At 53.8% G+C, this 23,877-nt stretch overlaps 1 protein-coding gene across 2 annotated transcripts; it reads left to right on the forward strand.

The window, feature by feature from the left end:
- Positions 1-353: 353 nt before the first annotated feature.
- On the forward strand, positions 354-23,636 carry VSX2 (visual system homeobox 2). Of its 2 annotated transcripts, none has more exons than XM_004055431.4 (5): positions 354-836; positions 2,087-2,171; positions 6,055-6,178; positions 20,499-20,679; positions 21,492-23,636. In XM_004055431.4, exons 1-5 carry the CDS (start codon positions 467-469, stop codon positions 21,815-21,817), a joined length of 1,086 nt encoding a protein of 361 aa, XP_004055479.3. In that variant the 5' UTR covers positions 354-466; the 3' UTR covers positions 21,818-23,636. The 2 variants fall into 2 exon arrangements, with proteins under 2 accessions (XP_004055479.3, XP_055216894.2); XM_055360919.2 differs by having other exon boundaries at positions 467-836; positions 21,435-23,629.
- Positions 23,637-23,877: the final 241 nt, after the last annotated feature.

Here is a 23,877-nt window from a genome sequence, read left to right on the forward strand (position 1 = left end):
GGAGGTCTCCCAGTCTCTCACCTCTGCCCTTAGCCCATCCTTCCACCTGACCTCAGGGACCTGTCCCTGCCAGAATCTGCCCAGAGCCCCAAGCCACTCTGCCTCCCGGAACAGCCCTGAACCTGAACCTGGTTGTCTCACTTCGGCCCCTGGGGTCCCTGCCCATGGGCATCCTGCAGAGCCCACCCGGTGCTCCACCCCCAGCACCCTGGCCATTCGACATTGCCTGCGGCGGGAGCTGCCAGCTTTTTGGAATTCCTAATCGCTCCTGGCCCCGGTGATTGGCTGCTCAGCTCTGACCCCACTTGGGCTGCCGCCTGGTTGGATAAAAGGGGAATCTCCTTGGGCTCCAGAGCATTAGACACCGGAGGGGGCACCTGGGACCAACTTCGCGAAGCGGGAAGCCCGGCGGGGGGGTGGGGGGAGCTAAAGACCTGCGGCCTCAGCCCCTCCAAAGAACCGGGAGATGACGGGGAAAGCAGGGGAAGCGCTGAGCAAGCCCAAATCCGAGACAGTGGCCAAGAGTACCTCGGGGGGCGCCCCGGCCAGGTGCACTGGGTTCGGCATCCAGGAGATCCTGGGCTTGAACAAGGAGCCCCCGAGCTCCCACTCGCGGGCAGCGCTCGACGGCCTGGCCCCCGGGCACTTGCTGGCGGCGCGCTCAGTGCTCAGCCCCGCGGGGGTGGGCGGCATGGGGCTTCTGGGGCCCGGGGGGCTCCCTGGCTTCTACACGCAGCCCACCTTTCTGGAAGTGCTGTCCGACCCGCAGAGCGTCCACTTGCAGCCATTGGGCAGAGCATCGGGGCCGCTGGACACCAGCCAGACGGCCAGCTCGGGTAGGTGAGGAGAGGTTGCGCTGCTGCCTGACTGGGGGGCGACAGCCGGGAGCCCCGCACCGTCGGCTCTAGCTTGCTGGACCAGGCCTCCAGGCGGAAAAGTTCCTGCCAGGCCGGGGGTCGCCGCCTGGGCCTTGGGCCGACGCGCCTGGTGATGGGGCCCGGGAGGATGCTTCGGCGTCCGCAGGGTTTCGGCCCCAAGCGTTTCGGGCGGCCGCGCAGTTCTCCAGTCCCCGCGTCGGGCAGGGCTCGGCCACGGCACTCTGTTGGAGCCCCACTGAAAACTGGGTTTGGGGTGTCGGAGCCCGTGGTGCAGGGTCGCCGGCCGGGTCGGAGGGCCCCAGCACCGCTGCTCCACTGCGGCCCCGGCCTGGTATAGGATCCGCACTCCCCGAGCCCGATGCTGTTCCGGCTCTGGCCCCATCCCTGGTGTCCAAAGTTGTCTGATTCCCAAATCCCGCGTTGGTCAACTGGGGTTTATTTTTCACCCCCACGAGCTCAGACAACCCGGCCATCGCGGCAGCTAAAGTGGCCGCCATCCGCTCCCACGTAAGCGCCACTATATACGGGAGCCCGGCGACGCGCGGGCTCGGGGACCCTGGGTGACCTCTCCGCCTTCTCCCCGCGCTGCTTTCCGGGAGGTGTGTCGCGGCCCGCTCGAACCTCCGATTCCTGTTTGAGCTTGGCAATTCCCCCGATTTTTCGTTGCGTTTTACTTTGTTTTACGTGGAAAGGCAACGAAAACCAGCGCGTCGCAGGCTCTCGGGCCTCGAGTAGGGACGCATTGTGCCGCCCCGCGAAAAGGACGGTGCCCGGCAGCCCCCAGCCTTCCCGGAGCCCAGCTCCCCACGCCTCCGCTCCGCTCCTCGCTCCTGGATGCCAACTTTCTGGCCCGGGGCACTGGGGCTGGCCGCGCAGGGCAGGGCGCAGCAGGGTCGCGAGCGCTGCCGGGGATCTCTGCGGCCCCCTAAGGCTGCCTCGCTCTCCGTCGTCCCGGTCCCAAGCGCGCCGGGGCCTTTGCCTCTCTTACAACGAAATCTGTTCAAAACCTCCGGATTCGGGCCCCGGCGCGGGAGAGGCCAGCCTGAGCTCAGGGATGGGACGGCCACCGGGGCGCCCGAAGGCTTCCTGGGGAGACAGAGCAGGTCCCCGCCGCTCGCGGAGGCAGCCCGGGGTGGGGCCCTCGCGGGTTTCAGGCACAGCGGAGCGCGTCCCCCACTCTGCCGCATGTCCCTACGCCCGCTTTTCAGATTCTGAAGATGTTTCCTCCAGCGATCGAAAAATGTCCAAATCTGCTTTAAACCAGACCAAGAAACGGAAGAAGCGGCGACACAGGTGAGGCCCCTGCTTTCTGTTACCTCTCCTGCCGGCGCACCCCCCTGCCGTCCCCCGTTCCGGGATCGGGTCTCTCGGACCCTATTTTCGCCGACAACGGATCTGAGGTCCGAGGCCGTGCCAGGGCGCAGGCCACGGGTTGTTTGGCGGAATCTGCCCGGGAACCTTGGCGTCCGCGCCGGTTGAGCAGGATGAGTGGCCGCCGGGAAAGCGGCTCGGTTCGGGCTTTCTCCTCCTTGTTCAGGAGAAAGGAAAGGCTCCAACACAGGCCAAACTGAGCCACAGAGTGGGGGCGGTCCCCAGATCCCCGCACCAGTACATTCCGAGAGCCACACAGACCCCGCGGCGGGCAGATTAGCTCCCACCTCTTGCCAGAGCCGGTTCTTTGCCCTCGGCCTCACCCGCCGTCCCCATTTCTCTCCCGGGGTCCCTGTCCTCTCTGCCAACTCCCTAAGCTTTCTGCTCCCACCGTTCTCCAAAGCTGGAGCGATCTCTGCACTGACAGAGCATTTTCTTTTGGCTTCTGCTCGTTCGTGATTCTGACCGAGTCGCTTCCCTTCCGTGAGCCTCAGTTTCCTCGTCTGTAAAATGGAGTGGGAGGCGATGTAGACTGGACGGTCCCACCAGCCGTAACTGAAGTAGGGTGGGCTGCATCGGGGTACAGACTAGAAAAGGTTTTGTTTTGTTTTTGTTTTGTTTTGTTTTTGTTTTGTTTTGTTTTGTTTTTGTCTTTAAATGGAAATTACTTGCACAAAGTTAAAACTCAGTAGATGCCGACAGGTATATCTTGAAAAGTAACCTACCCTTCTCCCACCCCCGCCCTCATTCCCTTCCGCACCAGCCGCACTGCTACCAGTTCCTTGGGTACATTTGTAAGGTGGTTTTCAAGGAAATAAAGGAGAAAGAACCAAAAATCTGCCTGCCTTTCTGCGGGTGCTGCTCGCAGGTGCTGCCCCGGCGCTCACCTCGGAGCTATTTCCCCGCACCCCACTCCGTCCCCATCAGGTGGGGCCGCCACAGGCTCTGCGCCCTTTCGAGACATTTCTCCACTAGGGCGTTCTCGGGCACCCCCGCCGCCACATCCTTTTCTCCCACCCCAATTTGTTCTCAGCCTCTTTGCACCCTCTCTGCGCTTTTCTATGCTTCGTTCTTCCTTGGCCCTGGGAAACTCCACTGTTGACCGCCACCTTTTAAAACGGCCTATCCTCACCCCTCAGGCCCTAATAGGTTTTGGCTTGAATGCAGGTGAACTTCGACTTGGTTTCTCCGGACCTCGGTTTATTCTTTTTCCGGCAGCTGTTTGCATTTGTTTAGTTTGTATTGTTTTATTTTAAAAGGAAAAAGAAAAATTTTTTTGGTCTTGATCTTTGGTCTTTTTTTTTTTTTTACATTCAATTCATTCAACGAATATTCATTAAAACACTTTTTATGCACCCATCTTAGGCTGGTCCCAGGGTGGGTAATCTTGTCATCTTCCCCGAGCAGGGACAGGGACCTTGCAGGGAGGGCAGGTCAGAGACCGGCAAAACTGCCCTTGTGCTGGTGCCAGGAGGGGTGGGAGGGGTTCCCATAGCATGGAGAGCCCTGGAAAAAGCATCCCCAAACCGTGGGTACAGGAATGGTATTTCCGCATCAGGACATCTCACTGCATGGCACTTGGAGCTGGGTGACCCATAGCCCAAAGTCTATGCTTAAGGTCTCTGACCGTCTGTTTTCATCTGTCACTCTCTTCACCAGGAACACCTTTGGGGGTTTTGGTGGGTTTTCATGGGGGCAGAACAGCAACTCACCAACACTCGGATATTAACTGCCTGGGGTTTCTATTTCTGTTGCATGAAGGGAGAAGGTTATTGGAGAGAGGAGAATGGCTACAGATTTCAAGTGCTTGTTTTAATTAGGAAAAAACACATTTTACTCGAGCTTCTGTCATTTGGGGATTTGGGGTAAGAGACCCTGGAATCTGGTGATGAGAGATGGGCTTATTTTTATCTCCCAGAAACAAACTAGACTTAAAAGCGTTTGGGGGGTGGCGTGGGGACAAAGCAGCCACGGTGAGAGTCTCTCTGATTTTTCTCTTTCTCTCTACTGGGAAAGCTCAGCTCCTCTTCAGACTGGACACAACAGGAGCCTGGAGGGTCTGGGGTTCTGCATAAACCAGGAACACAGGCTGGGTCACATTATGGGGGAAGTGTGTCAGCTCTGAGGCATGAATTAGGGAAAGTTTGGGAGATTTGAGTTTTTGTTTTGTTTTTTGAAGAGGGGCTCTCCGAAGTAGGGACTGAGACTTGAATGGTTCTACATGACCTATAATCGGCTCTCCTCTTTGACTGCCTTTGTGCCTCAGTTTCCCTGGTTTTGGAAAGGACTTGCATTTCTTTATTGTTTATTTTGATGCTCTGTCCATGGGCCCTTCAGCAGATGGCAGAAGTGAAAAAGCAGCAGATCTTCAAAATTCTCAAGAATTAACTGTGTGTGCATAAGCATTTCACATCATCACCCCCCACCCCCAGAGAATAGGAGAAACGATTTAGAATCAAACCAGTCATTTTCTGCAAAGAGCACAATCTTTCTTCCCTGAATTATTCCCCGAGATATTAAAGTGGACACCAGCACAAGGAGTGTGTGAGGTTCAAATCTGTACTTTTGGGTTGTGTTAGACGAGGGTGAGGGCCCAGCAATAAGGGATTCTACACCTCTGTGCTGGCCCCAGAGTCTGATCCCAGGGGACCAGGCAAGGGCTGGACCATTTCTACCAGTTCAGTTTGTGGACGCTGGACTATATTGCCTGTTGGCTTGTTAATGAGGTTTCAGGATAAAGATCACCCAAAACCTGGTGAAATTAAGGTCTGAAAAGAGAAGAGTTTGTGTCTGGAAGTAGGTGTTTAGTGGTTTATTCAAGAAAGAGGACCTAGGAATCCCCTAATGTTGGAGGCAAAATTTTACAAATTGGGGCACATTTATTTGCCCATTTTCCTAAGGTGAGAGAATGTAGTTTGTACCAGATTCTTAAAGCAGTTTATAACACAAAATAGATCCATATGAACTGCTCTGTTGGGGGTGGGGAACTGTGCCTGTGGGCTCTCAGGGTGGCCCGAATGGAACCCCCTGCAGGTGAGTGGCTGAGCTTGCAAGTATGGGATGGTTGGAAGGTGGCCCTTCCCTTCTCAGCACTGAAGAGGACTGGAAAAGGCTCGGGGCAGTGCTGGGAGGCTGGCAGGTCTGGGTGATGTTGAGGAAGGGCAGGGGAGGAGGAAGGGGCGCTGGGGGGAGTTGAGGGAGTGGGAGATTCAGTTCTCTGCTGTATAAACACTGAGGTTGAGGCTGCATTTGACCTTCTGGTGAATCTTCTAACTTTGAAAGGCATTCAAAAATTCAGCTCTAGTGACTGTGAGAGGGGCCCAGGAAGCTGGTCTGGGTGGAGCTGGGCTATTTAGTAATCTGGTAAGCCCCTCTTCTCTGTGCTTGGGAGGAAGAGGGGCTTTCTGCTTTTCTAGAATGTCCTTCTTCTGGGACAGCCTTTCCCCCAGAGCACCTCCAGAAAGATTCCCAGTGTGAAATGTCACTGAGGGCTGAAATAATGGCCACCCCCCAAACACAGGAAGGGTAGTGTGAGCCCTCAGCCTTGAGGAAGAAGAGTCCAGAGGGTTAAACTATGAGACAGAGAGAGAGAGAGAAAGTGTGTGTGTGTGTGTGTGTGTGTGAGAGAGAGAGAGAGAGAGAGACAGAGAGAGAGAGAGAGAGAGAGAGAATTTGTGTCCTATTGTGCTGAGCCAGCCTGGGTTCGGGGTCTGCCCAGGAGACACAGAGGAAGGCGGTTTTGTCCTGTCTGAGACAGGCTCTTTTAGTTTCTGGGGTCCTGAGTGTTCGGTCTTGCTCCCCTCAGGACAATCTTTACCTCCTACCAGCTAGAGGAGCTGGAGAAGGCATTCAACGAAGCCCACTACCCAGACGTCTATGCCCGGGAGATGCTGGCCATGAAAACGGAGCTGCCAGAAGACAGGATACAGGTAACAGCCCTGAGCCCCTCTCCCCTCCACTCTCCCCTCTCTCGGTGACATCTACCACTCCAGGGTTCCAGATGCCCATGACCCCGCCTCCCAGCCCCACTGTGGGCATGTGCTTGCCTGTGATCATGTTCTCAGCCTATTTAAGCTGAACACCTGCCACATGAGGTGGGTGCTGTTGGGGGATGAGAGGCACCCAGTTGTGGCCTGGCTGTTGTTCCAGACTATAGGCTTCCCGGGGAGTATGTCAGACAGACCCTGCGGGGGTCTGGGGATGAGAGGTGGAGTACTGGAGGGGCCCCCGGTCCTGGGCAGGGTCTCTGTTGAGGCGGAGGTCCCCTTGGTACAGCTAAATGTCTGTTCCAAGGCCAGAGGGTGCCCCAGGCCTCTGGGTGGCTGTGAAGAGGAAGATGGCTTCTAGTCCTGACCCCAGTCTGTTTCCCTCCCCTCTCCTCCCCTCCCCATGATGAAAGTGTTACCCCTTCTCTTCCTGCTTCCCACCACTCCATCCACCTAAGGCTCCTTCCTCCCACACACAGCCCAGGAACTGCTGCCCTGACCTGCTGCTCCTTTTCTTCTCCCAGGTCTGGCCCAGGATGTGAGCTGGGGCATGGCCCTGCAGTTGGCTCACTAAGCCCTCCTCCTCTCCTGGGCAGTTTTGTGGCATAACCAGCCACTGATCTGGGCATGTGGTAGGCATGGGGCCTCCACTTAGCGGCAGCAGGACCTTGGCAAGTCCAGAGTCCCCTACTTGGGCAGGAGTAGGGCTGTGGAATCATTTCTCTGGGGGAGGATGGAGTCTGGGCAGGGCCTCCATGAGGCAGAAGGAGTGGGGTGGGAGAAACATTTCCAGAAGATTTGGGGTTGTCTTAGCTGGTGCTCAACCTTCAATGAAAGCTGCTCCCATCGCCTGAGGAGTCCAGAGCTAGTTCATTGCGGAGGCTGGGGTGTGTGGGCCAGGGGCTGGTCCTGACTTCCTGGAACTGCTCTGCTCTGTGTCTCCTCCCCAGTCTAGGTTCCTTGTATCTCCAGGTGTGATGTGTGACTGGGAGGCCGGGGGAGCCAAGTAAGGTGTGTGGGTTGCTCTGTACTCTCTCACTGGAGGACCAGAGAATGTGAAATGAGGCTGTGAGGCCTTCCTCTCCCCTGGAAATCTATTTGGAATTTCAGCCAATGGTTTTAGACATTGACACTAACAATAAGCTCAATTATTCATAAGCAGATTATGTTTGGTGCATTATCCATGGGGGCCTGGACCCATTACCCTCCACCCAACTGGGTCCTAGTGAGGTAAGCTGGGCGTTGATGTTGAATTGTGTGTGTGCACGTGTGTGCGTGTGTGTAAGCCAAGCCTTAAACTGCATGGCAGTAACCCCTGCCTGGCCTTCATTAGCATAAAGTTGGCCATTCCAGGTGGCTGTGGCAGGGAGGAGCAATGACAAATCCCCGCTGTTGGCAGGCCCCACATTTGCAGTATTGACCAGAATGAAGAAATAGCTTGTCTCTTGCAGTGGGTTGTCCTGAAATCTGCTTGGTAGATTAGGTAGGGGAGGGTGGATGAGGTGTTTGAAACCTGCTGAGCTCAGGATTTGGGGTCAGGCTCTCCCTCAGCTGTAACTGCATTGCTACGAATGCCCCAACAGGCACATTTAACTTAACAGGGCTTTGTTAAGTTGCTTGGGGGTTGCCTATACGATGGTATCTGAGGGCACCAGAACCAGCAGGAAGGAGCTTGGGGTGTGGGATGAGGATAGCTCATCGCCCTGGGACTGTGAGGATTGGCTCTGCAATTTGTGGATATCGGAGAAATGAGGGAAGAGTCTCAGAGCCTTTGAGCACCACATGCCTGAATGCTACCCCCAGAAGCTGTCTGTGAGTTGTCAAGTCCTCTTGCCCCAGTTCAGTAAAGTGGCGTGGGAAAGATCTTGGTGTGCATCAATAGCAGTCACAGCGATGGTTTCCAGAGGAGTTTCCATGTGCCAGGTGTTCTCCTGAGTTCACGACGTACACAGGACAGGCAGGGTGGTACCATGGTTAGGGTCACTGACTCTGGGGCCAGACTGGCTGGGCTCCCGGCTGGGCTTCACATGCCAGAGCCTCTCAGTCTTCATCTGTACAATGGGGGTGACAGTGGCACCTGCCTCTTGTGTGGAGGTAATGAGCCATATGTGTGCAGCATTCAGGGCAGTGCCTGGCACGTGCCCCCAGCTCACTCGGTGTCAGATCTGATCTTATTAAATCCTGGTGACAATCAGGGGCTGAAGACCATGAATTTCCTTTGAGAACTGAGGCAGCTGAGGCACAGCCACTTGCCCAGGCCCCACAGCTAGTAAGTGGGAGACACAAGACTCAAACCTAACTCTGAATCGAAAGCCCACAGTGGCACTGCCCACCTCTTCTGTTTGAAGTCTTTGCTTTGACTTGAAACTGGGGGAGCAGAGGTGATTTGAAGTCAGGCGGGGGATCTGTATCACAGTAAAGTTAATCAATGTTTATTGAGTACCAGGCACTGTTTAAAAAAAAAAAAAACAGCCCAAAACTCACTTATATAACAAAATTATTTTTGAATGGGCAAATTCTGTACATGAATTCAAGAGGGTGAAAAGCAAGTCCTCGCCCTCCCTCGACCAGCAGCCCACCTGTGTCTTTCATTTCCTCACAGAGCTAGTTCATGTATATTCAGCAGAGTCCTCAGAACACCCATGAGCTAGGGGCTATTATTCCCATTTGACAGATGGGGAACCTGAGGCACAGACAGAGGCCAGAGTTGAGTCCCTTTAGACTCCAAAACCCTTGCTTTTTTACCTTGCCTTCCCTCCCCATCATTTCCCCTCCACGTGTTGGCCGCCACTCCTGAGCCAGCCCCCTCCCAGCCCAGCTTTGGGTCAGAGGACTCTGCAGGTGAGATGAGAGGGAAAGGGGAAGTTACTACTGGCTCCAAGTCTGGAGTTAGAAATTCTCGGCCACGCGGTGGCTCAGGCCTGTAATCCTAGCACTTTGGGAATCTGAGGTGGGAGGATTACTTGAGCCCAGCAGTTTGAGACCAGGCTAAAAAACAAACAAACAAAAAAAAACAAAAAAAACGAGACCGTGTCTTGGAAGAAAAGAAAAGAAATTCCTGGCCAGGTGCAGGGGCTCATGCCGGTAATCTCAGCCCTTTGGGAGGCTGAGGTGGAAGAATTCCTTGAGTCCAGGAGTTTGAGCCCAGCCTGGGCAACATAGTGAAATCCCCATCTCTACAAAAAAAAAAAATTAAAAATTAGCCGAGCATGGTGATGTAAGCCTGTGGTCCCAGCTACTCAAGAAGCTGAGATGGGAGGACCACTTGAGCCCAAGAGGTAGAGGCTACAGTGAGCTGTAATCACACCACTGCACTCTATCCTGGGTGACAGAGTGAGATTCTGTCTCAAAAACAAAAGAAAAAAAAAAAAAAACAGAGAGAAATTATCAAGGTGGAATGGAAAGGTTATTGAACTGGAGATCAGGAACCCGGATTTTAGCTCCAACTGACATCTGGTGTGGCAGAGGCTAGGCCACTTCCCATCTGTGAGCCTCAGTTTCCCCATCTGTAGAAGAAAGAGGTGAGATCCCTTCCAGGGAGGTGCCTCCTGAGTATTCCCCCACCACAAGCCCCTGGGCTGCCATTGGTAGAATGGGGGTGCAGGGCAGGTGAAGTTTAACAGGCCCAGATGGACCGCTGGGGCATACACCCCTGCTGGGCCAAGCCAAGAAACCCCTGCATGTCTGAAGTCTACTGTCTGATGTCTGATGAGAACCTGCGATGTAGACGCGGAAAGGCAGACACACCTACTTCCAGTCTTTGTTTCACTGCCAGCAAGCCAAACCCTGAGTCTGAAATTACTCATTTGTAAGATAATATTTTTTCATAATGCTAACTTAATAAAAATAGTGTTGTTACTGGCGTTTATTAAGTACTCACCATTGTCCCAGATATTAAGTGCTTTCCATACCTCGTTTCTTCTCTTTTTCTTCTTCTTTTTTTTCAGAGACAGGGTCTCACTGTGTCACCCAGTCTGGAGTGCAGTGGTGTGATCTCGGCTCACTGAAACCTCTGCCTCCCAGGCTTAAGCAATTCTCCTGCCTCAGCCTCTTGAGTAGCTGGGACTACAGGTGCCCACCACAATGCCTGGCTAATTTTTGTATTTTTAGAGAGACGAGTTTTTGCCATGTTGGCCAGGCTGGTCTCGAATTCCTGACCTCAAATGATGCACCCACCTCAGCCTCCCAAAGTGCTGGGATTACAGGTGTAAACCAGCATGCCCGGCATGCTTCATTTCATTTAATCCTTAACAGACAAATTAGTTAGCTGTCATTCCTACACCCATTTTCTAGATGAAGAAACTGAGGGGCTGAGAGGTAAAGTAAGACTGGGATTCAAACCCAGTACTCAGCTACCGTGACATGAGATCCTATGAGATAGACATGAATGCCTCTCTATACAAACTGTAATAATGCAAAGAACAGTGATGACAAACCAGTCCCAGCAGAAAGGCATGGTGATTTCCTCTGCCTTTGTGTTTGGAGAGTAAACACGTCCTCACTCCACATCGCTCTGGGCTAGAGGTGGAGGATTATGGTGCAGTGTTGGGGAAAGAAAAGCTTCTACGTCTCCACATCAGACTCAGGCACACCGTCTTCTTTGTGTCTTAAATAAATAAATAAATAAAATGCTGGTGCCTGTGATCCCAGCATTTTGGGAGCCTAAGGTCGGAGGGTCACTTGAGGCCAGGAGTTTGAGACCAGCCTGGGCAACATGGCAAAACCTCATCTCCACAAAAAATACAAGAATTAACAGGTGTGGTGACACATGCTGGTCCCAGCTACTTGGGAGGCTGAGGCGGGAGGATTGCTTGAGTCCAGGAGGTCAAGGCTGCAGTGAGCTGTGATCGTGCTATTGCACCTCAGCCTGGGTGACACAGCAGAATCCTGTTTCAAAAAAAAAAAAAATTTTTTTTTTTAAATGCTAGGATATGGCATTCTGGAAGTCCCTGCCAGCTATCAGCCCTGGGGAAGAGAAGGTGGGTTTCCAGACTGACTTAATTTCCTCTGAGGGGTCACTTGTTACTAGAATTGTGAGGGCAGGCTACATATATATTCATGTGTTAATTTTTTTTTCTAAGATGTGCTTGTTATAAAATGCAAACATTACAGAGCTATGAATGTTCGAAGTGAACAGAGACTACATTTCACCCCTCTTAGAAGTCTCGTGTATGTTGAAGGCTGAGGTTTAGATTCTCTGTCGAGCACTGTGTGACTTTGCCTCTTCTAAAGTGGCCCCTGCCTAAGGGTAGGGAACAAAGTATTAGTGGGTCATATTCCAGAATTAAGAAGATGGGTGCTTGAGTAGGGAAGGGTTTGTATGGATCTCATCTCAGGATGGTTATTAGAATCACCAGGGCAGATTCTTTTTTTCTCGGCTCATTGCAACCTCCGCCTTCTGGGTTCAAGCAATTCTGCCTCAGCCTCCAGAGTAGCTGGGACTACAGGTGCGCACCACCACGACTGGCTAATTTTTGTATTTTTAGTAGAGACAGGGTTTCACCATGTTAGCCAGGATAGTCTCGATCTCTTGACCTCGTCATCTGCCCGCCTCGGCCTCCCAAAATGCTGAGATTACAGGCGTGAGCCACCGCGCCAAACCCCAGGGCAGATTTTTAAAATGCCCATGCGCTCTCCCGGCCAACACCCAGCAATTCCGATTTAATTGGTTTAAAATCAAACATCTTCGGCAGGTCACAGTGGCTCACGTCCATAATCCCAGCACTTTGGGAGGCCGAGGCGGGTGGATCACTTGAGGTCAGGAGTTCGAGAACAGCCCGACCAACATAATGAAACCTCGTCTCTACTAAAAATACAAAATTACGCCGGGTACGGTGGCTCACACCTGTAATCCCAGCACTTTGGGAAGCCAAGGTGGGCAGATCACCTGAGTTCAGGAGTTCAAGACCAGCCTGGCCAATATGGTGAAACCCCGTCTCTACTAAAAATACAAAAATTAGCCGGGCATGATGGCGGATGCCTGTAATCCCAGCTACTCAGGAGGATGAGGCGGAAGAATAGCTTGAACCCGGGAGGCGGAGGTTGCAGTGAGCCGAGATCGCGCCATTGCACTCCAGCCTGGGCAACAAGAGCGAAACTCCGTCTCAAAAAAACAACAAAAACAGCAACAGAAAATCAAACCTCTTCACGTTGGCATTTGTATGCTTTTAAATCTCTCTAGGTGATTCTGTGTGCAGTGAATATAAACACACTGGGTTGGAGGCTCAGGAGAGGGGTGTTTCTGTTCTGAGTGGGTTAATATGAGTGGAAGAAAGTGGCGTTTTGGGTGGCAGGGGTTTGGGGTGAGGAAGGAAATGGAATGTCAGTGCTCAGGCAAGAGGCTGTCTGGAAATGTGGTCGGAGCTGCCCCCTAGTGGGTAACAGAGGCTGCAGCAAGACTCTACTTGTCTGAGCCTTAGGCTGGGCTGCACAGAGCGCGCTGAAATAAACCGCGGGCGAAGTGCTGAGTGGGTGCAGAGTGTGAAGCCCTTAAGTCACGCCAGCGATGAGCCCAAATTCATCAGCTTCCAGCCAGAGGGGAAGAAAGATACTGGGGGAATGTGATGGACGCTCACCTGATGGCATGTGGCAAGATGGCAGGGCAGGGCCTGGGGTAGCGAGGAGACCAGAATGTGCAAAGGGCATCTGTCATGCACAATGTCTCCTTCAGGAGGTATTTAGGAGGGCGATCCTGGAAGGACCGCAGAGGGTCTCCTGGGAGACGATTGAGGGATGGAACCCTGGGCATGTTGTCTGGTGGCGATGCCAGGGCAGGAGCTTGCAGGACAGCAGCTATGTGATGATGCAGAGACAAGAGGAGGTGTGAGGCATGGCCTCGGCTGTTCCTGCTGATTGCCCACGTCGAGAAAGAGCTGACACGGTTGCCTGGCCTGCTAGCTGTGCCTTTGCATCCATTTGGCAAGAAGTCCTTCCCTGGGCCCAGTCTATCCTTCCAGGCACAGGCACATTCTGTGCCTGCTGTGGAGGCACCCGCCAGACAACTGTGGACAGCCACAGTCTTTCCACACAACCTGGGCTTTCTTTTTTTCTTTTCTTTTTTTTTTTTTTTTGAGATGAAGTCTCCCTCTGTTGCCCAGGCTGGAGTGCAGGGGCACGATCTCGGCTCACTGCAACCTCTGCCTCCCGAGTTCAAGCAATTCTCCTGCCTCATCCTCCTGAGTAGCTGGGACTACAGGCTTGCACCACAACGCTCAGCTAATTTTTGTATTTTTAGTAGAGACAGGGTTCCACCATGTTGGCCAGGGTGGTCTCGATATCTTGGCCTTGTGATCCACCCGACTCAGCCTCCAAAAGTGCTAGGATTACAGACATGAGCCACTGCGCTTGGCCAACCTGGGCTTTCAGATTGCTGCTGGGGTATCACTGCTGATACCTCTGAGGAGAAATGTATCAAGAAACCCAGGCTTGTCCAGGGGTGGTGGCTCACACCTGTAATCCCAGCACTTTGGGAGGCCTAGGAGGGCGGATCACCTTGAGGTCAGGAGTTCGAGACCAGCCTGGCCAACATGGTGACACCTTGTCTCTACTAAAAATACAAAAATAAGCCGGGCATGGTGGCAGGTGCCTGTAATCCCAGCTACTCAGGAGGCTGAGGCAGGAGAATTGCTCGAACCTGGGAGGCAGAGGTTGCAGTGAGCCAGGATCGCGCCACTGCACCCCAGCCTGGGTGGCAGAGTGAGACTCCATCTCAAAAAAAAAAAAAAAAAAAAAAAGGAAAAGAGAAACCCAGGGTCATTCCCAAACTGGAAGGCCCTCCCAACTCACTTTGTCCTGGGACTCCAAATCTGGTGGCCCTGGGTGTCACTTTGGGCCCCTTTTCAGGCACCTGACACCCTGACTGAAGTATAAGGCAGGGCTCTGGTCCTCGCTGGCACCTTGACGCAGGGTCTCCTGAAGAGCTTGGGACCAGACTCCCATGTGAGAGGAGCAGTCTCTTCTAGAAAGTGAGCGGTCAGGAAAGTGAGTGAGAGAGGGATCAAAGGAATATTGTGGGTTTGTCAGAACCAACAGTCCACCTAGAAAAAGGAGCCTAAATGCTGAGAAGACATGTCAAAGGTGGGAGATAAAATGATAGGGTTTTACGTGAAAGGTATCCTAGAACATTTGCTAGAAAGCAAAGCTTGTTGCACATCTGTCCACAGAATTCATCAAGTATCAGGCCAGTGTGTTTCAGTTATCACTATGTGGCAGGCATTTCCCACACGCTGTTTAATTTCCACCAGAAACCTGCAGAGAGGTGGTGTCACAGGGCAGGTAAGGAATGGGAAGCTCAGAAAGGTTAAGAAATGCACTCGGCCGGGCGTGGTGGCTCACGCCTATAATCCCAGCACTTTCGGAGGCCGAGGCTGGCTGATCACCTGAGGTTGGGAGCTCAAAACCAGCCTGGTCAACATGGTGAAACCCTGTCTCTACTAAAAATGCAAAATTAGCCAGGCATGGTGGCACAAGCCTGTAGTCCCAGCTACTCAGGAGGCTGAGGCAGGAGAATCGCTGGAATCTGGGAGGTAGAGGTTGCGGTGAGCTGAGATCGCGCCATTGCACTCCAGCCTGGGCAACAGGAGCGAAAATCCGTCAAAAAAAGAAAGTAAAGAAAAGAAAAGAAAAAGAAATGCACTCATAGCCACAAAGGCACCTAGAGGCAGAGCAGAAATCCCCAGTCTAGGGCTTCTAGCTGCTGCACCACAGTCCACTCACAGGGAGTATGGGCACTGTGTGGGTGTTCCCCTGTACTGGAGCCTTAAGGGCTTGGGATGTATTAGAAATGTGGGGAGAGGCCGGGCGTGGGGGCTCACGCCGGTAATTCCAGCAATTTGGGAGGCCAAGGCGGGCAGATCACCCGAGGTCAGGAGTTCGAGACCAGCCTGGCCAACATGGTGAAACCCTGACTCTACTAAAAATACAAAAAATTAGCTGGGCGTGCTGCCAGGTGCCTGTAATCCCAGCTACTTGGGAGGCTGAGGCAGGAGAATCACTTGAACCCAGGAGGTGGAGGTCGCAGTGAGCCGAGATCACGCCAGTGTACTCCAGCTTGGGCGACAGAGCGAGACTCTGTCTCAAATTTAAAAAAAAAAAGAAAGAAAAAGAAAAGAAATGTGGGGAGAGTTTCAGGAACACCTGTTTAGCTCTCCAAATGCCTAAGGGGGAAGTAGAGGCTATCTGTATTGAATATACAGCCAAAGGCTGGATCTTTCTTCCCCTCCTCCTGGACTGTTGTTATTATTATTTGTAAGTCCAGCCTTGAAGGGCATGTGAAGGAGGCCAGAGGGCCAGGCAATGCCATTGATTAACTTGCCTTCCGGGCAGGCTCCCATTTATTTTCAGTGTCTCTACCGAAAACTAACACTTATCGGACACCTTCCGTATGACAAACACTGATTTTAGGCACTCACTTATTTCATGTAATCCTCCAAAAACCCCGAAAAGTGGATTTTTTTTTTTTTTTTTTGAGACGCAGTCTTGCTCTGTCGCCCAGGCTCGAGTGCAGTGGCATGATCTCGGCTCACTGCAAGCTCTACCTCCTGGGTTCACGCCATTCTACTGCCTCAGCCTCCTGAGTAGCTGGGACTACAGGCGCCCCCCCCCCCCACCACACCCGGCTAATTTTTTTGTATTTTTAGTAGAGTCGGGCTTTCACCGTGTTAGCCAGAATGGTCTCGATCTCCTGACCTCGTGATCCACCCGCCTCGGCCTCCCAAAGTGCTGGGATTACAGGCGTGAACCACCATGCCCGGCCTGAAAAGTGGATATTCTTATCTTTCATTTGGAGAGACTGAGACTGAGGGAAGTCAAGTAACTTGCCCAAAGTCACACAGCAATTTTTCAGAGCTGGGAATTCCAGGTCAGGACTGGCTGGCCTCAATGCTTCTGGTAAATATTTCAGTTCTATATACAGGCTGGTGGCTTCCAGGAAGGGAATAGAAAGGGACATTTACAGAGCAGTTAGGGTTAATTCTAATTCCTTGTCCACTTCCCTCCAAGGCACCATTGCCATAGCATCCTTGCCAACTGTCTTAGAAAGAAATTGTTTTGGCCGTCCAGGTTTCCTCTATAAATTGGAGCAGCATCTGGTCTTCACAGAGAGCCAGGCATTCCGGGAGCCCATAACTGAGGGTCTGGATGACTTCTGGTTTGAGCGACCAGCTGGCACTGGCTCCCCTGGGAGAGAGTCTGTGGGCAAAGTCTGATCTACAGATCAGCCAGATATTCATTTGCCCAAATTAGGAGACCCAGGAAAATAGTTCTGTTTATAGGCCCCAGAGATGATCAGAATCCCGAGTCTGCACCCACTTCTTTAGTACCCTAAAAATGCTGTTTCCATCTGAGAAACTGCGCCATCTCAAGCATGGGTATTCATGGAACTCCTGGGGAAGCCAGGGCAGTGCACCTTGCCAGGTATCCACACTGGGTGGGTGGGGGCATCTCTGTCTTTGTATATTCCACAATGCCTTCTCCAGAAACCCTAAGTCCAAACTGCACTGAAAACAGAACCCTCTTTTATAAATTTGGCATCAAAACTCAGTGATGGCAAAAACCGGACCAGACCTTACAGAATTTATTTATCGTTTTTAGTGTGAACATGTACATAAATGCTTTGCTGAGAAATCGAAGCTGATGGGTTTGATCATGAGGTGCTGCTGCTGCAGGACATTATGTTATTGTGGTTTATGCATCACATCTTTTTTCTTAAATCCAAAACATTCTCCAGTCTGGCTGCACAGATACCAGTTGAGGGGTTGTGGCCTTGTTTTATTAGGTTGGTGCAAAAGTCATTGCGGTTTTTGCCATTGAAAGTAATTACTTTTGGCCAGGCACGGTGGCTTACACCTGTAATCCCAGCACTTTGGGAGGCCAAGGCGGGTGGATCACCTGAGGTCAGGAGTTCGAGACCAGCCTGACCAACAAGGTGAAATCCCGTCCCTACTAAAAATACAAAAATTAGCTCGGTGTGGTGGCGGGCACCTGTAGTCCCAGCTACTCTGGAGGCTGAGACAGGAGAATTGCTTGAACGCAGAAGGTGGAGGTGGCAGTGAGCCAGTGTCACACCACTGCACTCCAGCCTGGGTGACAGAGCAAGATTCCATCTCAAAAGAAAGTAATTACTTTCAATGGCAAAAACTGCAATAAGTTTTTGCACCAACCTAATATAATGCACTGTATTCAAGCAGGACAGACTGTCTCCCGACCAGGAAGTAGGTGGCTTCTTATATTCATGAACCAAATCTCTCCAGCCCTCTGTGGTCACACTTGGTGTCTGGAATTCCATCACCAGGGGATTCATTCTTTGCTGTCTTCTCTGAGAGGTGGATAAAACCAGGAGTCATACTTTTTTTTTTTTTTTTTTTTTTTGAGACAGAGTCTTGCTCTGTTGCACAGGCTGGAGTGCAGTGGCATGATCTCGGCTCACTGCAACCTCCACCTCCCAGGTTCAAGCGATTCTCCTGCTTCAGCCTCCTGAGTAGCTGGGATTACAGGTGTGCGCCACCATGCCCGGCTAATTTTTGTATCTCTAGTAGAGATGGGGTTTCCCCATGTTGGCCAGGCTGGTCTCAAACTCCTGACCTCAGGTGATCCACCCGCCTCGGCCTCCCAAACTGCTGGGATTACAGGCGTGAGCCACTGCGCCAGGCCGGGAGTAATACTTTTATGTAGATTAGTCCTTTTGGATTTTTCCTCTGTGGGAGAAAGCAGCTTGCAGCAAGCAGATACGCTAAGGGGAGGATGATGGGGCAGGATTGAGGCCCCAGACAAACCGCAGGCCCCGGGTAAGACAGCTAGTCGGGCACACATCCTGCAGCACAGGCCCGCGGCGCTGGGGAGATCTACATACGGCATGGAGCCAGGCCGGGACGCAGGCCCGAGTTAGCACGGCTGGCATTGCTGCCACTCCCTTCAGGGCAGGGAGGACAGTCATCTAGCGGCCTTCGGATTACACAAACCCTTTCCTTGGCGGGGGTCTCCCAGGGCGGTCAGGTCCGGACCAGGCAGAGGCCTTGCACCTGTGCTTCCCAGCCCCCCAGTTTTGCGCGGGAACTGCAGGTGCCAAACCCGGAGGCAACAAAAATGCTGCCCAAACGGGGATGGAGCCACCCGGGGCGGGAGAGGCCGGGGGCATCTAAGGCCATGTAGCTCCCATGTTTAGAGACTCCCAGTTATTTACAAATGAATAAAGGCCAGAGGACACGCGTTTGGGTCAACTTAAAGGTGCGCGTGCAGTGTTCTGTGACCTCCGTGGGATGCGAGGCTGGCGGGCCGGAGCGCCCCCTGCCGGGGATGGCCGGCCGCGCTCCGCCGCAGACTCCGGGCCGCCGGGCGCTCACTTCGCCACCTGGCGGCGAGGGCGGGAACCGCAGGAGCGCGCGGACCCCCGAGCCCCGCCGGCCCCAGCTCCGGCTCCCCAGGAAGCGAAGGGTTAAGCTGTCAGCGGCGCGATGTTAAACAGGTGTCAAAGGCACCCCATATATCTGCAGATTGAAATCAAATTCTTCGCCGTATAAAAAGATAAATTACCCAGGCGCTGCCGAGCGTCCCACTCATCACGCCAGCGCCAGACGGCAAGCAATTTTTTTTTTTAATGTGCTAACGACCTAATCAAGCAATCAAGTCGGAGGAGATTGCAGCGTGACCCGGGCAGCCATCTGCCGCCGAGCCCGCATGCATTTCCGCGCCGCGCGGGGCGGGGGCCGCGAGGGGCTGCCAGGGGGAAGGGGGAAAATCCTAAACAAATTAACACCCAATTTTCCCCGTCTAATTAGTTAAATGAGAAGAGTTGGGGGTCCCCGGGGAAGCGGGGCCGCTCGCGACGAGGCGAGCGCTGCCTCCCCAGCATTAATTAGTGCGGGTCAATGCCGCGGCTCCCGGGAGAGCAGCCGCTTTAATTTCCCGTGATATTTCAGTGCCTGAGGCCCATCGATTCAAACTGAAATTAACTTATTTTTCAATCAGCCCAGGGCTGCCCCTGGGGGTGACTCTTCTTTTGCCGCCTCCTGAATAGAGCTGGAGCAATTTTTCATTAAAAGCTGATACCTCGGCCGCGGGGGAGGGGGCCCGGAGGGAAGGGCGGCGCCGGCCCAGACCCAGGCAAGGAAATAGGGAGGAAATGAACGGATTTCCCAAGCCCGCCTCGGTCCTCCCCTCCCGACTCCCTCGACTTCCCTGGGGCGACTCGCTGCCCCCGGGGTGTGAGCCTTTAAGGACTGTGAGGGGCGAGAAGGGACCCGCCAGGCTTGGGGCGCACCAGTACCCCGCGGGCCTGGACCTTCTTGGCGGACAATGCGAGGAGCTCCCGGCTCTGTCAGCTGCGGGAAATCTCCGGAAAGCTGCTCTGGGGGACCAAGAAATGTTCCCTCCTCAAACCTGGCAGGGATTCTGGGATCCTAGAATGGGCTAGAGTGCTGCAGACACCCCAGGGTACCCCACTGTCATTCAGACCCTGCACCAATCAGCTTTGGGGCCGGAGACACATTCGCTAGTGCTTCCTCCGCCCCCACTCCCTCCCAGGTCCCTCCTCCCATTTGCTCCTCAACCCTGGAGAATGTTATCTTCATCCCTGGTCCAGCTCCCCCAAATACTATTCAGAGTTAGGCTCGGAGCTGTGGGGAGCAGGTACCTGGAAGGCACATGTGGCTTGGCAGAGCTTAGCTGGGACAGGGCGGAGGAGGGAGGCTGACCCAGGCCTCCGAGGGGAGTCTCCCTCCCTGAGTTCCCAGCCTTCCTGATACCTGGGTGAAGTGCCCCTAAGACTGTCCCCTGCCCTTTGTCCCTGATCCGTCACTCACCTGCAGCCCTCCTGGATGGTTCTGGCTCTGGGCTTCTGGCAGAGAGGAAGCCCTGAGCCAGAGACACTGCTAGTCCAGTGCTGGGAAAGGAATTTGTCCCTCTGCAAATCAGAAAAAAAGATTTATATGCTGGAGGTGTGACCACATGCAAGAGAGCCATCAGTGGCAGGGCAGGCTTCTCAGCTGCAAACAGTCGACGACACTGGGTCCTGTGCACCTGCAAGACCCTGTCCAGGAAGCATCCATACCCCATCTCCCTAGAACTACCCATGGTATTCTCATAAGACTGATGTCCTCCTTCTGAATACTCCCTGAGCCTGGAGGAACACAGAGGGCACCACGGAGTAGGCGAGCTTAGGTTAAGGATGCCCTGCTGGAGAAACCTTCACTCCAGGCCTACAAGGGGTAAGGGCCTTGGGTCCAACACCTCTCAGAGCAAGCCTCTGACCTGTTCTGTGCACCTGCAGGTCTGGTTCCAGAACCGTCGAGCCAAGTGGAGGAAGCGGGAGAAGTGCTGGGGCCGGAGCAGTGTCATGGCAGAGTACGGTCTCTACGGGGCCATGGTGCGGCACTCCATCCCCCTGCCCGAGTCCATCCTCAAGTCGGCCAAGGATGGCATCATGGACTCCTGTGCCCCGTGGCTACTGGGTAAGAGCCCGCACCCTCCTTGGGGTCCTGCCCCTGCGGTGAGGAGAGCGGGCTCCTTGGAGGAGGGGACAGAGCCTTGAGGCAGGGGCACTTGGGCCACAGCAGCCTAGCAGGAGAGAAGTTCTTCAAAGCAAACCTCTTGGTCTATCTTGGGGGACTCAGAGCAGGGTGGGCCTGGGGCCTGGTGTCTGTCACTTGCACTGGGTGCCAAGAACTCTCATCATGAACGAGTCCCTAACTGTGGATTATTTTGTCCTGTGAGAACGGTGTGGCTGTTGGCCTGGGGTCTGTACCCTCCTCTCCTCTTGGCCAGAGGTGGGCTTATATTGAACAAAACAGCCTTCCCTGGGGGTTGAGAGAACCCCTAGGTCCCTCTGGCTGCCATTCTGCTTTGCCCAAAGGACTTCTGTCCCCCAAATCTCTCTACTTGCTATCTTCCCCACCTGCCAACTTCCCCACCTGCCCTCTGGGCCTATATCTGAGAACAGCACCAGCTTCTCTTGGGGTTCTAAGATCCGGAATCCCACGGGGGAGGGACAGGGGAGCATGTGCTGTGGCCTGGAAGGGACAGAACAGGCCACCCGAGGCCCAGGTGCCCAGGGCTTTGGCAGGGGGAGGTCCTCCACAGGGCTGGCGACCCATCTCCCCATTCCCTGACCCTGGTCCAGCCCTGGGACTTGTGTGACTGCGGTGTGGGAAGTAAGGCTTTCTGCTCGTCCTTAATTCTGGCCTCTCTCTATCTTTGCCGTTTTCAGTTCAAGATGGCTTTCCCAGGCGCTTTTCTAAACCCGAATACCAACAATTCTTTCTAGGGATGCACAAAAAGTCGCTGGAGGCAGCAGCCGAGTCGGGGAGGAAGCCCGAGGGGGAACGCCAGGCCCTGCCCAAGCTCGACAAGATGGAGCAGGACGAGCGGGGCCCCGACGCTCAGGCGGCCATCTCCCAGGAGGAACTGAGGGAGAACAGCATTGCGGTGCTCCGGGCCAAAGCTCAGGAGCACAGCACCAAAGTGCTGGAGACTGTGTCTGGGCAGGACAGCCTGGCCCGGAGTACCGAGAAGCCAGAGGAGGAGGAGGCCATGGATGAAGACAGGCCAGCGGAGAGGCTCAGTCCACCGCAGCTGGAGGACATGGCTTAGGTCAAGGCGCGCTCAGATGCCGGAGCCCCAAGACTCTGCTCTCCTCGGGCCCTGTGGTGCTGGGAGATGCTCTCTGAGGCAAGGCCCAGACCTGGCCTCTGCCATCCTCCCTGTTCCCCACAGGTCCTCCATCACCCCTGGTGGCTGCAGGCACTGCTGGGTTCTGACTCTGGACCATGCTGAGACATCCCTCATCTAGTCTTGACCTCTCCAGCATCCCAGCCTCAGAAGCCTTCTTGCTGCCCACAACGTCCCCTCAAGCCCCTTCTCTCAATCCCTTTGCAACGCTCACTGGTTTTGGCCACCCCTTGCTCTCTCTTCTCTTGCTTTAAAGAGCCCTCTTTCCCAGCTCTACATTTTGCTCTGCCCATGCCTAAAGCCCATTGCTGCAAATGCATTGTGAATTGCCTGCCACGGCTGTGACACAGACGGAGGACTGGAACTGCAACTCCAGCGTCCTCAGCACCCCACTCCTCAGTAAAAGTCTTCTCCCAACTCAGCCTGTTCCTTCCTGCAGACCTGGCTGGGCCTGGGCTTCCACAGTGTGAAGACACTGTGTAGGCCCAGGCAGGCCCAGCCTCTGCCCCACCCATCAGTGGAGTCCAGATGGCAGGCTACAATTGGGAAGTCTCAGCCTGGGCCCCTCAGCCACCCTTGGTCTCATGCCCCGCCATGGTCACCCTCAGGAGCCCACCCTCTCCACACCCAGCCTGTCCCACTGGCTCCTCCCAGCACAGGCACCTATGTGGCATGTGGTGATGTACGCTGCGTGCCATGAGTCCATGTCCTATGCCTCACAAATGCTGTGGTTCACTGCACTGTTCAGGAGTCCAAACCTTCTACCCTGGGTCCTCGGGCCCTTGAGCCTGTGTCCTGAAGAATCTCGACTCTCGTGATATGCTGCTTGTGACCTTGACTTGCTGTGAAGGCACCTTCCCCGACAGCTCCTTGCAAACTATGCGTTCACATGTGCCCTGCCTTGAACAACCCAGTCTGGCTGGTAAATGACATCTAGGAAGCCACGGGCCTGGCTTCAACTGAGAAGCCAAGCCTGGAGTAGGCCTGGGGCTATGCATACGCATTAAGGGCCTGCTGGAGAAACCTTCACTCCAGACAGACAGGGGGCTAAGGGCCTAGGGCTGAGCACCTCTCAGAGCAAGACTTTGACCTGTTCAGAAGGATGGGACAAAGGCTGGAAGAAAAGCAAGGCAGAAGGCCAGGAGTAAGCCCAAGCTAAGCTGCAGGCACACACGCCTTCATGCCAGTGCATGCCAGGAAGCACGTCCACTAGACTAAAACACGGTAACCATGATGGAATAAGGAGCCGGGGCTTCTTTCTGCCGGCTGATGGGTGGACCTGTTAGTATTGTGACCTCTCTGGCCTGGCCTTTTCCATTCGCATGAACAATGGGAGCACATAGCCCTATTGACCTGCCCGATCCAGATTCCCAGGCCAGGCTCCTGACCCCATCCACCTATCCACCACCCCACCCACCTTTGCAGGGAATACCTCGTTAGAGAATGGCCTGAGACAGTGCTTTGCAACTTTAATTCCATATCAAAAGTTGATTTCTTCTTCATTCCATTTATGGAACTTCCCTCCCCCTAGTCCGGTTCTTCTTGTCTTTGTCCCTGTTGGTTTGAAGTGTTAGACTATAGCCCCTGGTGTGTAAATAATGTATATAGAGTGAGAAGAAAGAACCTTGATATTGAGGTGTTTGAAATATGGAACTGTAATAACTTCTAGGTATTCGAAACCTGTGATTTCTGTGCCATTTTCTGTAAAGATACAAGTAAGAATAAAATTGACTTAAAAATAGTAGGGGAGAAATCCAGGAGTCTACTGTGGGTAGGGAATGGTTTGTGTTCCATGTGTACGGGTGGCATAAAAAGTAAATCTACGGCTGGGTGCGATGGCTCATGCCTGTAATCTCAGCACTTTGGGAGGCCGAGGTGGGCAGATCACTTGAGGTCAGGAGTTCGAGACCAGCCTGGCTAACATGGTGAAACCCTGTGTCTACTAAAAATATAAAAATTAGCCAGGGGTGGAGGCACACTCC

The sequence above is a fragment of the Gorilla gorilla genome, chromosome 15 (assembly GCF_029281585.2).
Source record: "Gorilla gorilla gorilla isolate KB3781 chromosome 15, NHGRI_mGorGor1-v2.1_pri, whole genome shotgun sequence".
NCBI lineage: Eukaryota > Metazoa > Chordata > Mammalia > Primates > Hominidae > Gorilla > Gorilla gorilla.

Coding starts and splice junctions, on each gene's coding strand:
- VSX2 (XM_055360919.2), top strand. CDS start 467: ATGACGGGGAAAGCAGGGGAAGCGCTGAGCAAGCCCAAATCCGAGACA. Junction 6,179..20,498: donor TGCCAGAAGACAGGATACAG/GTAACAGCCCTG, acceptor GTGCACCTGCAG/GTCTGGTTCCAGAACCGTCG. Junction 20,680..21,434: donor CTGTGCCCCGTGGCTACTGG/GTAAGAGCCCGC, acceptor TGCCGTTTTCAG/TTCAAGATGGCTTTCCCAGG.